The 16635-nt window shown below is 41.3% G+C and overlaps 1 protein-coding gene across 6 annotated transcripts in view; it reads right to left on the bottom strand.

The window, feature by feature from the left end:
* The window catches only part of CARMIL1 (capping protein regulator and myosin 1 linker 1), a 202768-nt gene that overhangs the window by 114975 nt on the left and 71158 nt on the right, over positions 1-16635 (bottom strand). For all 6 annotated transcript variants that reach the window (XM_050891525.1, XM_050891527.1, XM_050891529.1 and 3 more), the window contains one exon: positions 4602-4652. In XM_050891525.1, the coding sequence (XP_050747482.1) occupies positions 4602-4652 (51 nt within the window). The remainder of the gene's footprint in view (positions 1-4601; positions 4653-16635) is intronic.

Genomic DNA, 16635 nt, shown 5'->3' with positions numbered 1-16635 from the left:
AACCTTGAGCGAGGGTACTGTTATTTTACATCAGTTTCTGTAAATTGACGCTAAGTATTTGTTAATATCTTATCTGACCACATTTTACATTAAAAGAACACTTACATTTGCTTATTACAGGTTCAAATGGTTATTAGAGGTTATAGGAATACCACATTGGACCTTTTACTGGACGCTATAAGCATATAAGCTTATAATAAAATTTATGACAAAATTTAACTATGAAAAGCATTGTTTATACAATACCCTATTGATGTGTACTCTTGTGACTGAATAATCATTAATTACAATACTTAGAGCATCACATATTACTGTTTCATTAGTTACACTGATCATAGATGTGAAAAATTTTACTGCACAGAAGTTGAAGGGACATGCACACACAATTTTTTATATATACATATATAAATAAAAATACCATAGATAGAGAGAGATATATAAATGCTCAAGACTGCTTTAGCATGTATAAAAGTATGAGAGGAAATAATACATTAGCTTTGCCTGAGTGAGTTATCTGGATGACAGTCAGGATAGGCAGGGAAGAACGGTGAACATATTGAATCCAAATGGAAGCTTAGAAGAAGGCAGGAAAGTCCTCTTCTCCAAGGACAAATATAGGGCTACAGGGAGTGTGCTAAGATCTGAATTCACAGCTATGCAGACAAACATCTTGACAGCTGAGATATGCAGAAAGAAACAAACTTCTTGGGACTGAATCACAACTACAGGGCAAGACATTAGCATGGTCATCTCCTTTTATTTATCATTAAAACCATTGTAACTGAGCAGTCTGTTTGAATTGCACAAAGCTTCTTGTACTTTATCTTATCCTAGGTTCACAGTCAGGGTGCTCCCAAGCTAACTGGCAAACACCATATTATTCTATTTCTGTACTTGTGGCAATCCTTTTTCCTTCAGTTGCCCTCATGATTTGACAGCATCAGAAGATAGAAGCACCCCTCAGCCATTTCTGTGCAAAGTTCACCTTCCACCAAAGACCTAACTTAGTGACCAAACTTTACTTGGAAGTTTTTGAGGCGTCTTCACATGCTTCTTTTCACTTATTCTGTTGCAGGGGCAGCATCCACAGCAAAGAGGCAGCTTCAGACCACAGGGGTGCCATCGTGGCTGCTTACAAAGTGAGTGTGCACAGGGAACCAAGGCAGGAGAGGCAGAACCAGCGCAAGCATCTTCCTAGCGCCCACACGGACGCCTTGCATTTTTCCAAGGGTAAGACATTAACTTCTCTTCAGGTCTCTTCAGTGCCTTATTTCTAAGCTAAGACTGGCAATCTTTTGTGATGACAGGACATGGCCCCCATGCAGTTCATTCAGGCCAGAAAGAAGGGGGGGGCGGGGGGGGGGGGGGGGCGGGGAATCCATAGCAGCTCTTTTTGTTGGCTACTGGAGTACGCTAGACTACACATATAGAAGTGAAAGGCTCTTTTTCTCCAGTGCTAGTCAAATAAAACAAACATATGAGACTATCTAACATTTGTTTACCCAAATCACAATGAAATTTTAGGGAAAAGTTTCTATGATTGAAATCCTTCCTATTTTGCAAATTATTTACCTACCAGATTGAAGGTTCTGCTTTTGCTAATGTATTGTGTATGTGCAAACATATATATATGCACACACGATCAAAAATACTTTTCTACTCCTGAGAAAAGTTTACACAGATCCAGACTCAAGAATTCAATCTGCAAAAATCCTCTTGACTAGAATTAACAAATACCAGGAAATGTGGCAACATCTCTATAGTTCATCTTTGGTTCATTTTTCTACTTAAAAACATGGATTTACAGTCCTTGCTTTGCAGCAAAAACATAGAACACATTCTAAACATCATCTACCTCAAACTATGAAATAATTTTTACAAGGTTTTAAAAAGCATAATCTCATTGATTACCTAAAATTATATTTTTTTAAAATCCTCTTAAAAGGCTATGAGTGCCTCTCATTTAGGGACCCTTCAGTTACCAAGACAGCTAATTTCACAGTTGCCAATTTTCTCAATCAAAACTTAATGAAGGCTGGCACTAGAAATATGTTCACAAATCTGAATTACACTCCCACAAATATTTCATATACTTATCTGTGGGCTTGATGACACATCCAACATTTACTAATGTTGCAATTATGTTTTATATAGACTGTAGCAAGAATTAGTAGGCTTTAAGTACGGCACTTCCTTCCTATCAATCCATCTAGATCAGTGGAAGTGAACTGATTGGACCTGAGAGTAAAGTTATGAGGTGGCCATTGCAATATCCTTGCTCTAAGCATATTTGTGTGAGTTGATATTACAGTTAATCAACCTTTATTCCTTTTAACTTTGATCATTGTTTAGTAGATACATCTCAAAAGCATTGTTTAAAGAAAAGTGAAGCTTGGAATCAGATGCAGTAATAAGTCACTGTCCTGGTTTCAGCTGGGACGGAGTTAACTCTCTTTTTAGTAGCTGGTACAGTGCTGGGTTTTGGATTTAGTGTGAGAATGATGTTGATAACACTCTGATGTTTTAGTTGTTGCTAAGTAGCGCTTATCTTAAGCCAAGGACTTTTCAGTTGCCCATGCTCTGCCAGCAAGCAGGTGTGCAAGGAGCTGGGAGGGAGCAGAGCCGGGGCAGCTGACCTGAACTAGCCAAAGGGGTATTCCATACCATTGAATGTCATGCCCAGTACATAAACAGGGGGGAGCTGGCCGGGAGGCGCGGATCGCAGCTCGGGAACTAACTGGGCATCGGTCAGCGGGTGGTGAGCAATTGCATTGTGCATCACTGGTTTTTTCTCCCCCCCCCCCTTTTTTTTTTGTTATATTCGTTTTCATTACTATTATTATTATATTTCATTATTACCATTGTTAGTATTATATTTTACTTTAGTTATTAAACTGTTCTTATCTCAACCCACGAGTTTTACTTTTTTTTTTTTTTCTTCCTTTCCTCCTCCTCACCCCACTGGGAGGGGAAGGGGGAAACGGCTGCGAGGTGCTGAGTTGCTGACTGGGGTTAAACCACGACAGTCACTGAGAACTGGCCATCTCTCAGCATACTTAATTTTGTGAGAGGTCCCTGGAGGAATAAAGAGTCTTTGCTGCATGTTCTCAGCTGTCTCGCTAGCAATTACTGCGTGCCAGTTACACGGAAGTTCTCGGGCTCAGAAAGCTTCTGAGCAACTTTTGAAAATATTACAGACTTTAGAAAATTCAGTAATTTTCACCAATTCTGCTAGAAAAGAAATGCATTTTCAACCATTCTGATAGTTGTTCAGATATAAAAAGTTTAATTTTGACATAAACCATGAACAGACACAGTTTCTTCTGATCACCTTTCTTCCATTTGTTATCACTAAAGTAACAATTTTGTTAGTACAGCATATGCATTCTATATTTCCATGAAAACAGAAACAAGTTTTTCCAGTAAGTAAATCCATTTAATAAAAGGAGTTTTGAGAAGTGTCTGTAATGCTAAACTAGAAGTACAGCTATTCCTTAGTACACTGAGCCCTAGCCTTCAAGGGCTTTTTGATGAATTACAATGGCTTTGCTATTATTTAACAAGATCACCATCACCACCTGTCCATCATACTGCCATTGCACTGATGTCTGAGCTGTTCATCAACTGGCTCTATGTTTCCATGCAACCAGTCACCAAACCCTGTCTTAAAAACAGGCTGCAAACTGCAGTGATCCAAAAGCCAACAGACAACCAACCAAAGATATCTGTGCTGCAGGCACAGGGTGATCAACTGAGGGAAATAAATTTCAGCAGAAATTCAGACTAGTCATCCTACCTCTCAGTCAGCATCTTCAAATTATAGGTAAGGGACAATCACATTTACCAGTGACCACAACTGAAAACCTGATATCAATTGTTCCATTTATTGATCCTGTTTCTTCTATAAAGCATATATATATACACACGCATACATACTTACACACATGTATGTATGTGTGAAACACAACAAAATAGAACATATGCCAAATTCCCATTCACTGATTCCAAGCTGGACAAGAGATGTTCTTCCACATCAGTCATTTTCACTCATGTGGAAGTTACAATGAATCGTTACAAATTGTCACAGGAATAGAAAAAAATAATTCACTGGCATTGGCAATGCAGGTTGGCAAGACGCTTTTCAAAATGAACCACAGAAATCATCAGAAAACAGCAGAATTTAATAAAACTCAACATAATTTCTGTCTCCAAATCAAATGTATTCTTATTTGACCCTACAAACACTAAATGCAATAACACCATCAACTTGTTTGGACATAAACTGGCCCACTACAAAGGTCATCAGGCTCATCTCACAGTTCTTCAGGTTGGTTTTTCCAACATAATTCTTCACCCACCTGCATTTCTGGAAATTAAAATTCCTCTGAAACAGTATATATAAACTGACAAATCCATTTAAGACAGACACTAACAGAAGCACCATTCTAACTCAACACCATGCAACATACCATTCCTCAATTATTTTTTTCAAACAGATGCACATGTATAACTAAAATATGCTAAGTTTATGCAACTTAGTTTATGCAACTTACATTTGTATCTGAAAAAACAGAATATTTATAGAAACACAGTGCCTTTACCTTGGTGGGAATCCGAGATGTTAAAAGAAATGCCCGACAAGATGCCAACACCTATTGAAAAAAAAGAACAGAATTTGTACGAAATATTTATCAGGAATATTATTAAAGATTCTTTTCCAGGAAAATCTTGAAACCAGAGGGAAAAAGCCTCTAGTAGAGTGAGTGTTGATTCCCTTTGCTGTCATACATTGAAGGAAGCAAAACTGGGCTCAGATCCAGTAGAGCATACTGAAGAGACTGCTGCAATCTGATCAGCTATAAGCTAGTTAGTACAGCATTGAACTGAAGAAATTTATTTAATCAATCTCTCAAGAACATCTAATAGCAATCTTAGTGACATTTTAAAAAGAAGCAAGGATAAGAAGTCCTACCAGGAACATATGATGTACTTAAATATAACAAAAATGTGCAAGATAAACATGGTATTATTAGTAATATAAGAGACCATAAGCAAACATTTTCTTTTGGACATACTCGGTGCATTTCTAGAGTAATAATGCAAAGACTTCTCATTGACACCACCTGCATTTCTTCTCCAGCAAGGACAATGGAAAAATGTGATTAAACTAGTGAGACCAGTGACTCTGGGGAGAAAACACAATGAAACAAATATTTCGGAAGTGAAGTTATTGCCAATCGAAATATAATGATATAGAAAAGTACCACCCCAATCTCCAGCAGCACATCCCACTCACAGATTTTACGCTTTGCAAAAGGGATGACTCATTTTGCAAAACTAGAGTATTGCTTTTTGATTTACTTGCCTACGGAATTAGCTACTGTTGGCTTCATCTTTTTCCAGACAAAAACCTGAAACGAACTTAATTCAAACATCTGGATCCAAATCCTGCAGCACGTGCAGAGCTTTTCACACAACTGGGACCTCCTGAACTCAGTTCTGCTCAGTAAGTATCCATCTCCAGATGAGCAGGTTGACACAAAACATGTTCCTCACTCAGAGACAGAGAACCAGACTGAGAAGGCAACCCAGCACCCAGTTTTGAACGCCGTTCAAATGCTTCAGAGATTGGATTTCGGCTTCGGTATCTCAGCTGAACCACATCTTTCTAAAACCTAAGAGCACGAATGCTGCTATGTACTAGTGCTGGATATTAGCAGACTGTTTCAGGGTTGATGTGATTAGACCTAGTGCCCTGGTTATCACTGATGCAGAGCCAAATCATTGTGGAATAGTAACCATCACCTCCTGTAAGGCTCACCCCTTCACTGAAGGGCCGTTATGCTGTCTGGCACGCCACTGCTGCCACTCGGCTGGCACGTCCAGGCTGTCAGACAGACCTGCCTCGTCCCCTTGCGCTCACACTTGGGGGAGAAATAGTCTCTCCTGCTCTCCTCCCAAATGCAGCTATCACAAGTATGTCTTCCACAATCCAGCACACAGAGAAAGGGGAACGGTCAACCTGAGGGGTTTTACCACTGCACAACTACAGTTTCCCCAGTCCAACAGCAGCTCTCTCTCACAGTAATAAAGCCTTGATTCTTTCCCCCCCTCACCCACCTCCTCAGGGCAGCCACCCACAGTAGGTGCACATGACTCTCCTGGGAACCTCTGGGGAGGATCAAACCCTCGGTCACACCCCTGTGTGCTCACAAGAAAAGCTTCGCTATCAGTAAGAGTGCCCCTCTTACCCATCATCACACCCACAAACAAACTGCCCAGCTCTGAAGAGGAGTAGGTGATCAGGCGCCCTCCCTGCACCAGCACCACCAGCAAAATGCCTCCAGAGCAGTAAGTAGAGCAGCTGCAACAACTTCTCCTGATCTGCTTCTGGTCACCATGTATAAGGTGCAGAAGTGAGACAGTCAGGGGAAAGGACAACTTTTGAAGAGCAGCTTTCCATATTTACCTTCTAGGTAGTGGTCTATAACATTAGAGGCATCAGTGTTTGTGTGTATGCCACCACAGTGGGACAGCTGGTTACAGGAAAATCATGTCACAGTCCTGTTATAAAACATTTGCCTGTATATATGGGTTCAAGCTACTTTATGAGCATTGACAGGGTCCCTTTAACATCATTACAGTACACATGAGCAGTCCAAATAACAAAGTTAAATGCAAACCAGGTAACCAGAAGGCTGTAACTCAATTATGTTGGAAAAGGATGTTCCAACAGAGCACATGTCAGTGTATATTCTCGTGGTAGATGTACCAATGCTCCCAAAGTGATCTTGCTAAAACCAACAAAGCTGAAGTACCCACTTACCTTAAGAAGATGCATTTACATACAAAGGAGAGGACTGCTGTAAGATGATAGTCCCCACCCAGCCGGTAAAGAAACGACTCTTGAGCAGTAAGATAGTACAAAAAAACCTGAGCCCTCTAATCCAATAACACTGAGGTTTCTACAGTTTTCACAGTTAAGACTGTCACAAACAAGTAAGAGTTTTATTTTTACATAAAGTCAACTGAACACAAGGTCAACTATTACTGCAAAATTAATGTCCCATCTTGACAACAGCAGGACTAGATTTTTTTTTTGTTTTTGACAATGGCAGAATCGGCCAAGAGGATGCTTAGCATTTATCACAATTTTAGCTGCTAAAATCCATGAGTATGCATCATGGCCTTTGACAGCATCAGCTTTAGTTTACTGCTTTCTGATTTTTTTTTTCAATCTTTTCAAAATTTTATGCAACACCTGCATTTTACATCACCATTTTTGTTCACATTTAGCAACACAGTAGCCTCTACCCGAAATCAGCTTGAGACTTGTTGGATAAGCTGCAAAACATTAACAGTTTTCAGTGACCTCCTTCTCCTCGATATGGCTGCAGTGCATAAACAAATAATGGCTATTAAGATACCAGCTCACCCACGTCTCTGTCAATAGGATTCTGCATGGCTGTTAGTATTTGCAAGGGCAACAGAACATATATTATAGACTACTTAAAACAATGATCACTCTATTCCTTCCCTTGAGAAATACAACGCTGGCGCCAAAGGCAGAGGCACCGGAGGTGTTTTCACACTGACAGTTCAAGTCGCCTTTTAGGCACCAAGCTATTTTTGTGAAGGAAGTCCCAGGTCTCTCCACATTCCTCTGACACGAATAATGAGTATGTGCTTAATTGCGCAATTGTTTAGGGCTTTCAGAAGTATCCAGGAGTGCTGGGTTTTATGAATAGGCAGATTCTAGATTTCCTGGCATTTTTAATTTCTTCATACAAAGAAACTAAAAAGCAAAAGTAGCCACCAGTTACTCTCCAGCAGTTCTCAAGCATCTTAGAGAGAAGATTCTGCCACCGTTATAGTTATTTTGCACCGTGGGAACCTTGAGTACAGGAGAAGGAGTGTCATGGCCAAAGTCACTTTGAAAACCAGAGACTTGGAGGAGCAGACCCCTATTCCAGGGACAACTGTGAAGAAAGCGCTCCCTTGCTTACAACCCATCAGGAATGTCTGTGTATGATCTACCTTATCTTACCTTCTGATAAGAAAATGATCACTTGTTCAGCTCAACGAGTCACAGCCCCGTTCCTCCATAACCATTTTGTTTGGTCACAAGTAGTATTCAATCATTAATAAAGTTAAAAGATCCCATCAAAAGATAAACACATGCAGGGAAAAGAAAGAGACTCAGGAGTGGATTCATGCTTTAACACACCTGTAAGCCAAAAAGTTTGCAAGTGACTGATGTGAAGGCAACAAGCACATCCAGGCGAATTTTATACAGGGTACATAACCTAGCTGCTGCTCCATGGAGGGGACAATAAAAGAGAATTATATTTAGTTTACAATAGCTTCAGTCTGTCTTCCTACTCTGCCTTTTTTCAAGCACAAAATAGAATTATCATTTGAATGTTAAATGACTCCTACTCACACACAGATACCCGAGTTGATGATTTCTTGATGTTTTTATCACTCCAAATTCCATAACGCTCCCTACACTGCTCACAATGTACATGAAACAAGTTAAAATTTGGAAATTAATTTGGAAACATTCACCAAAAACGTACTCTGCAAATTATTTCTCCAGAGACTCACGACCTACAAGGTCATCTTCTATTTACCAGGATAAATAATTTGTTTCAGTAAATAAAATTAATTTGAACACAGATCCTCAGTGAGTATATCAACAAAACAAACATACAGATGCATTTCGTGATTTATTGTCAAATCCTAGCCTTATTACCCATTTTAGCACTGTAAGTTAAATTAACAGGGTTGCACTGGGTTAACCCAGCCACCCTACCTGGCTGTCAGTCTTGGGAAGATCATTAGACCAACACAGCTCTGTGCTAATTGCATCTATTTTGCCAGACAGACCACAGCAACTCAAGCCACCTTATTTATATTTAAAGTGGTTTCAAATTCACAAGCAAATGAAAGAAATCTTTTAAAAATCACTACTACCCTTTTTAAAATGCTCAGGAATAAAGAGTTCTGGAAAACACAGTGAGCATACAGAGCTTCATGATTAAATATAAAACAAAATGAAACCACCTCAGCACTTCATTGGCCCCAGGAAGTTGCGTGATGCTTGCTCCACTCAGTAGCACAGATGTTTTGAAACCTCCCTCCGGTGAAATCTCAAAAAAAGGATGGATTAGCCAAATGTTTTTATCTTGCTGGAAACTGATTGACACAGATATAATTAAAAAAAAAAGCTTAGTACTTTTTTGATCAACTGTTGCAGTTTTACTTCTTAAAATACACTCTGTGATTCCTTCCTTCCACCATGGTTTCTTTCGCCCCCAGCATTTGCCATTTTGTCAGCCTCAAAACTGCTTTGGTTTCTTCCATTATAATTTACTTGAGGAAAGAAGCATTTGTGACAGGTTTTCTTATTTAGATATCCATCATTTTGAGAATTTCTTGAAGTCCAGAAGACAGTCACTTTTTTTTATATACCTCTTAGTTATACCATCCCTATTTTTATCATTATTCATTACCATTATTATCCCAAATATCATTATTATTTTTTAAGTTTCCACACTTATTAGTTGCTTTATGATTTCTATCATAAGCTTTCCATTACTACTGCTGATTCAATATCTAATGTACACATGATAACGTGAGGTAAAGCAGCGGCACTAATACAGTTTTTATTTTGTTAAAATACGAATGAATCAATACATGTTAGAGCATCCAGTCTCTCTCAGTCCCTATAGGATCGACAGTTCATTTCCCGGGTTGCATGCCTGATGTTGTAAATGCTCCATCCTGAAGCAACTGGAGTTCGATTAGATAAAAGGCCCCTTTCAGCATCATGTTAGAGATATTAGAGCTGGTTTCGAGCGAGGCGGTCTCTGTTAAAAGCACTGAGCCTCCCTACACAAAGAGGCTAGCTGACATCCTGGAGGTCTTTTTGGAGGGCTAATTAGCTCAGGCACAACACGAACATATATGCTGCTTCTGAAATGGTGGTATCACTTGGCATATGGTGGGTTTCTCTGCAGAGCGCCGATACCAGCAAAGCAGCCCAGTTCAGCCCCAACCTAAGGGCTCGCAGCACCACCACCTTCACCCACAGCCCTCTTAGTTGTCTGACGTTGAATTTGACTCTTGATTATTTGGTCTCGGCTACTTTTAAAGTGTCATCTATGATAAAACCATTGACAAACCTTATTCATTCCTGTTCCAAATGCCTACTTACTTATCCACCAACACTAAAGAAGTCTTTTGTAGCTGGGGAAGATGCTTCAGAATTTCTCCCTCCCTGAGCTGACCTTAGCCAAGTTGAACACATTCCCAGGCCTGCCTAAGTCGCTGGTGCCTGTGTGGCCAGCCAAAGACCTACGCAAAACACAACCCAGAGCAGACCCTCAGCAGTAAGGGAAGCTGTTATTTGCATCAGTATGATTCTCTCCTGCCCAAGACGGGGGCAAGCTCTGCAGCGCATGTAATGACCTCGGCCAGCCCCACAAAGGACTGCTCTGCTGGCATGTTTCTCTACGATCATGCATGTTTCTCTATGATCATTCCTGAAGTCAACCACAGCTTACTCAACAAGGTCCCCTTGCTGGAGACACGGACGGACAGCCTGCCTGCCTGCCCTCTGCCCTGCCACCGGCACGCTGTGTGGAGCACAGTTTTTCACTGGTCCTTACTGCCGTTGTACTGCATTAAAAACTCAAGCCTGATCTGTTATGGGCCACCAATTTCCATATTTTCTGGATGGCAAAGGATGGTATGGGGAACAGTTTTTAGTTGAAATGGGTTTTTACAAAAAAGTGGGGTCAGATATCAGAACTGCTGGCAATAAATTTGCTGTGTTTAAAGAGAGGAGAGAGCGGGGAGAGTGCGGGGGGAGAGCGCGGGGAGAGAAGAGAGAGAGAAGAGAAGCACCTTTCAAATCAATTTACTGAACAAGACAGGGGACACCACAAGATGGCACAACGGAGTGCTTCATTCAAATTTCCCTTTCAGTCTAAGTTACAGAGGACCCTTTTAACAGAAATGCTTATTTAGCTATTGGAAAGCTGTTCCAATATGCAGAGCAGTTTCTACTTCAGAGGCAACAATGAACAAGTCCTCCCTGGAAGACAGTTAAGAAAAATGTATCCTCATTTTAAAACTGACAAAACCTGAGGCATGGACATGCCAAGAGATTTGCCTAAAACAAAAGGGCAAAATGAAGTGACAAAGCTTGAAAGAGAAGCTTGGAGTAAATGGCTCCTAATTCTGGAGTATGAGAGGAAACAACATAGCTTGGAGGTTTATCAGCAAATTAAAACAAAATCTCCTGCCTAAGCCAAATTTGTTTGTTAGCTCCTCCAACTGCTGTAACAACACTACCACTATCACCTTCAGGCAGTGTCCTAGCCCTGCGAACTGTTTGTAAAGGATGCATGAATCAAATTGTGCTTCTTTAATACCTGGAGCACAAATAAATATAAACACTTGCTATAACCCCGTCTGCAATGTGCAAATGACCCAGCTATTCCAGCAAAGGTGGGATTTCAGAAGATGCTGAGACAGGGGTTCACCTTTGGCCAGACACCACCAATAGCAGCAACAGGAGCCATGGGCACCCCAACTGCCAGCCCCTGTCACTTGAAGTAGCTTGTGATGTGGTCACCAGTGGTGCAGACTGGGACTCCCCCAATTCAGAGACTTTACACTCAAGAATTTTCTATCATATCCTATCGTTTCCATTAACTGCAGAGCTGCTTGTGGAGGGACAGCCATCTATTGCATATGTGCACAGGGCTCCCTTGTTGTTCCAACCAGTCAGTCATGGAACAGATTTTCATGGTGTTGTGAGAGATGTCCAACGCAGAGCACTTAAGCTGAGGCTACCCCCTCCAGACTGCAAAACTTCCTTGCCGTGCCTCTCACCATCGCACAATTCCCAACAACAAAAACTCACAGTGCTGTAAAGCACTAAATACCAGAAGACCTAACTACCATGTTATTTAAGCCTGCCCTGAGTCATGAAAATAGGAAACAGAGAGCAGCAGCATTTCACCGATACAAAGTCCTCTCCATGGCACTGGACCCAGCCTGGGCTGACCCCAGCCAGGGTCGAGGAGAGGAGCCGGAGGGGTGCAGGCTCAACCACATACATTCATTTGTAACTCATCAATGAGGCATATAACCCCAAAGGGTTTTTTCCTTCTCTGTATCTATGTTACACATAAATAGGTCACTAGCACTAATGTGCTAATACACCTTTATTTCAGATTTTTTCCCACCTTAGCTTTCCTCTGTATATAGCCTTTACACAGATTCACTGCCTCGATTCAGGTTATGAAGTGCCACAGCAGGAAACCTTCCCCATGTACCAGCCTTTTACGATGTTCTAGCCCCCGATACTTAGTTAAATAATAGGTTGAAAACATTCCGTTGACTTGTAATTCAAAAGACCCTGGGGTCCAGCATTTTCTGTGCAACAATTTTTTTACACTCTTGTATTACTTCTCTCCATCATAAAGACAGCATACAGGCACCATCTAGAAAAACCCTCCCACTACCTATCCCTGGTGTTAATAGTAAGAAACATCTGTACACCTTCCCTCTTCCTACACAGAGCCTCTTTCTGGGTTTATGGATAGCAGGTAAGACTGGAAGCTTTTTGGTGTGCTGCGTATGAAGCTGTTTCTATGCAGAAGCAGCTGGAAATAGATTTTGCTATTGCGGTGCTTTTATTCTTATCTTTAATTTCATCACTTAGAAATGCCAGATTAAACATTTCGCAGATGAAAAACATTTCGCAGGTGATGAGGTTGCTCTCTTTGTAAGTATGTCACACGCAACCATAATGCAGAATTTTAAAGACCAGGAAACAAAATAAAAACTTCAGGGATAGAAGAAACTCTATTTGATCCATAATGCAAGTGTTTTATAAGAAACTCTTCTACAACCGTTCATACTTGCTTTTAGTTATTGACAATTAAATGAAGATTCATTTAGTAAAGTGCAATGCTCTTAGCTCCACTTAATATTAAAATAAAATAAATAAGCATGGTAAAACAATTTTCCTCAATGCCCACTGCCATAAACCACAATCTCAATAACATTGACCTTGGACAGCCCCGAGAGCTAAAGCCAGAGAAAGATGTCAGCTTAATAAATCTGTAGAATTAAGTCTTTTTTGTCCTCTCCATGACATATACAAATTGAAACACAAAACCAAATCGATGGGTGGAGAGTTATGAAAACGTCCAAGCCAAGGCAGCTCTTTGCCAAAGAAACCACTGTTACAGGTGTAAGACAAAACCCTCTTCCCCATTATGTCCAGAGGGGATTACTCGAGATCTGCTCCTCTACATGACTTCAGGAGCCTCACTGCAGTCCTCAGGTGCAATCTGATTTCCTTTTCCTCCTTTTGCTTCCCCACAGAACCCTTTTTCCATCTCTAGCATCTGTAAAATACAAAGTACCCTCTGGAACTAACACGACTGTGACAGCCACTCCATCCTTAATCACCTAAGGTATGCTGCAAGTCTTCATCTTTTTATATTTTGATATCTTAAGACCATCAATCGTTCAAGAGAGGAATGGTGCTTATGTGCTGGAACCAGCCACTTGGTCGTTTAAAATCTTTAAAAGCCACCACTATACTGCCAGCCCCCAAACTCGGATTTTTTGTTACACTGTTTTACGTTTTATAAGATAATCTCTTTTACAGCTATTTTCTTTCTAGCGTATCACATTTCCCCTCTGCTAAAGAAATCTTTTCTTTCAGAGCTTTAAAATATCTCCCAGAAATGGGAAGAAGAGAACAAACTACTCCCCTGTCCCTGCACAAGAAGGCAGGGCTGGAAGGGACCTCCCTTTCACTGCCCATTGCCATCCCCGCATGCAAGTCCTTTCCCATAGCTCCCATACTTTATTATTTAAGCGCTGGGAGCTGAAGATGGCTGAGGCATCCTCTGTTGGCTTACTCAGTGCCGATCACCCACCCACCAGCTTAGCTGATGACTAGCTAGCATCTCCTGGGGAAAACACACAAAAGCTTCTCTGGCAGGCACTTTACTGTTACAGCCAGGGCAGCTAAATAACTGAGGTGTGAACAATGTCCCCACTCCCCTGTCATGCAGGTGCATGATGCTGGATGGATTTCTTTCTTACGAAATTCTGCACCAGATGATAAATCCCAGCTCGAAGTCCCTCCCCCTGCTCCCACTCTGTATCTAGCAGGCAGAAAACCCAGAGGCCAGGCCGGCTTCAGGCAGTGACACAGCTGATTGCATCTGGCTTCCCCTTAGACGGAAATTCAGGAATTGCCACATTCCAGGAAAGCAATTTTGCCTCCAACATCCTGCAAAAAAATACTTGCAGTTTCACCCCACTCCCAACATGCACACTGTCTTGTCTGCCTAAATAGTACAAGCTGCAGGCACTGGGCAAAACCCACTAAATAACCGTTGATGGAGGGTTATTATTCTTTGTGCTGATTTTTAGAAGTCATATGATGTCAATTATCTAATGCTGTTCATTATTAAAAATGAATATGTCCCTGTCCAATATAAAAGCTGTTTTAATACATTTAAATAAGAATCCTCACAAAACCAGAAAGTATCACGCTAATATTGCCTGTGTTTTAATTGTACAGCTTCTTAAACAGTATATTAACCTGACAAAATGCATGTAATAACAAAACATCCCTATTTATCTGAGAACATAAATTTCTAACAGCCAAATGGAAATTAAACTTCCAAAAAATGGCAGAAACCATGCTAAAAAACGGAAATTACAATCCACTGAATGCAAAACCAACAAATAATTCTGCTCTTCAAACTTAGGAGTTAAGTATAACTACTGTTACACTCGTTACCCAACACTCAGTGAAGAGTCAGCTCCTAACTACACAGAAGACTCCAGTGGTTTGTAAACTACCTTTGCCTCTGAAAAATTGGAAAAAATTCAGCTTGCTTCCCCAAAAAGCCTTCACGAGATTCTGATGCAAAGGTCTAAGTCAAACTGTTTCTCAGAACAATTTTGTGGGTGAATTTTGGTTTTGTAAGCACTGAGCCACATGATGCTTGATGCTGCTTAATCATTGTTCATTTGAGAACACAAGAGTCTCAGAGAAGAAGAGAGCTTTTAAAAGATTACTTCACTACTGTGAACTTGAACAACTGATTCAGCTTGTCAGTGCAAGCTACAAAAGTGTAAAGCTAACAAAGTGTAAAGCTAACTAGACCCTTCTGGGCTTTATCATTTTATCTGGAATCATGATTTACAAGCTCTTCAATTTGCAGACTCTCTTAATTTTCGCTATGAAGGTACAGTCTGCCAAAAAGGAAAGTAAACCTGAGAACAGCCTTTGCTCTATTTAGATGGTAGGTCTGCAGGCAACACTCTGCCCCGTTCTCCAGCCAGCCAAGCCTTTAGTTCCTCTTAGCTAAGCCTTTCTGCCCTCCGTTCTAGAACTGCTTAAGCTCTTCTGCTGACCAAGCCAACCCACTCTCCAGAGTTTTTTGCTGGGGTACGCGAGGCGCAGGGGGCTCAGGGAGCAGCATGAGGAGCAGCAGCGCTGGCTGGGCTGAGCAGCCAGAGCAGCCCCTGGAGCTGGCGGCACAATGCCCCAACCTCAGGAGCTGACAGACCCACTTCTCGCAAGCCAGGCTGCAATCTCAAGTGGTCACTCTTGTACACACCCCAAAAATCATCCTGGGTAGACAGAACACAGATTGAAAAACTGTAATTGAGACATCAATGTTTTGTTGTTAAAGGAATTTCTAACAGAGGAAAAGCTGGTATAAGGCCACAAATAAGAAGGGAAGGTGAGCACCCACCTGGCTCAGCGGCAGAGTTTGCACTGTGGTGAGACCAGCTCCCCCCACGGCCTAAGCCCCATGTGCCACCAGCACTGACCCACCAGATGGGACCAGCACAGCCAAAGGCAGCCTCTTCTGCAGGCAAACGCATGATCGCAACAAACCTAGGTCAGCTTAGCAGCAATATGGCCCAGCTACCAATGGCAGCAGAAGCACAGGAACATGGTGCTCTAGGTGAGCTAACCGCCTAACAACTTCCCCATCCCACGGGCAGGTCTTTCAGGCTAGACTGAGCTCCACACTGCTGTAAGTTATCCTAGTTTTAAGGAAATCTAAGGCTTCCTTGAATAAGACAAGTCAGAACATATCCTGACTGCAGCACGGATGCAGTTTATAGCACGCCCTTTCTAGGCTTCCATTTTCCCAAACACCACCATGCTCTTGCCATCAACACAGCTCTGCTAGTGCTGAAAACAGAGAGAAAAATTAATACAGACAAAACTTTAAGAAGCCGGGATGCCTTTAAGCACAGGATCTGCAGGCCTATTATCTCTACCTATTCAATAGCATGGCTGAAAGCCCACTCGCTCTCCTACCACTGGAGATGTACTGCTTTTAATAAAGCTGGGGAGCCTTTAGCTGAAATGCAAGACATCATAGACAAAATTTTCATGCTGTATCTTTTCAATGCTTTATCTTTTCGACTCACACACAATCTGTGTCTTTATTATGTTCTTAAGATAGGCAGTTCCTAAAAAAACCAAAACCCCAAAGGCCTTCAGCCTACTACAGAGAGACCCTTAAACACAACTTTAACCCCAACATGTTATCATCACGGCTTCAA

The sequence above is a fragment of the Gymnogyps californianus genome, chromosome 2 (assembly GCF_018139145.2).
Source record: "Gymnogyps californianus isolate 813 chromosome 2, ASM1813914v2, whole genome shotgun sequence".
Lineage (NCBI taxonomy): Eukaryota > Metazoa > Chordata > Aves > Accipitriformes > Cathartidae > Gymnogyps > Gymnogyps californianus.
This window is presented reverse-complemented; position numbering and strand designations above follow the sequence as displayed.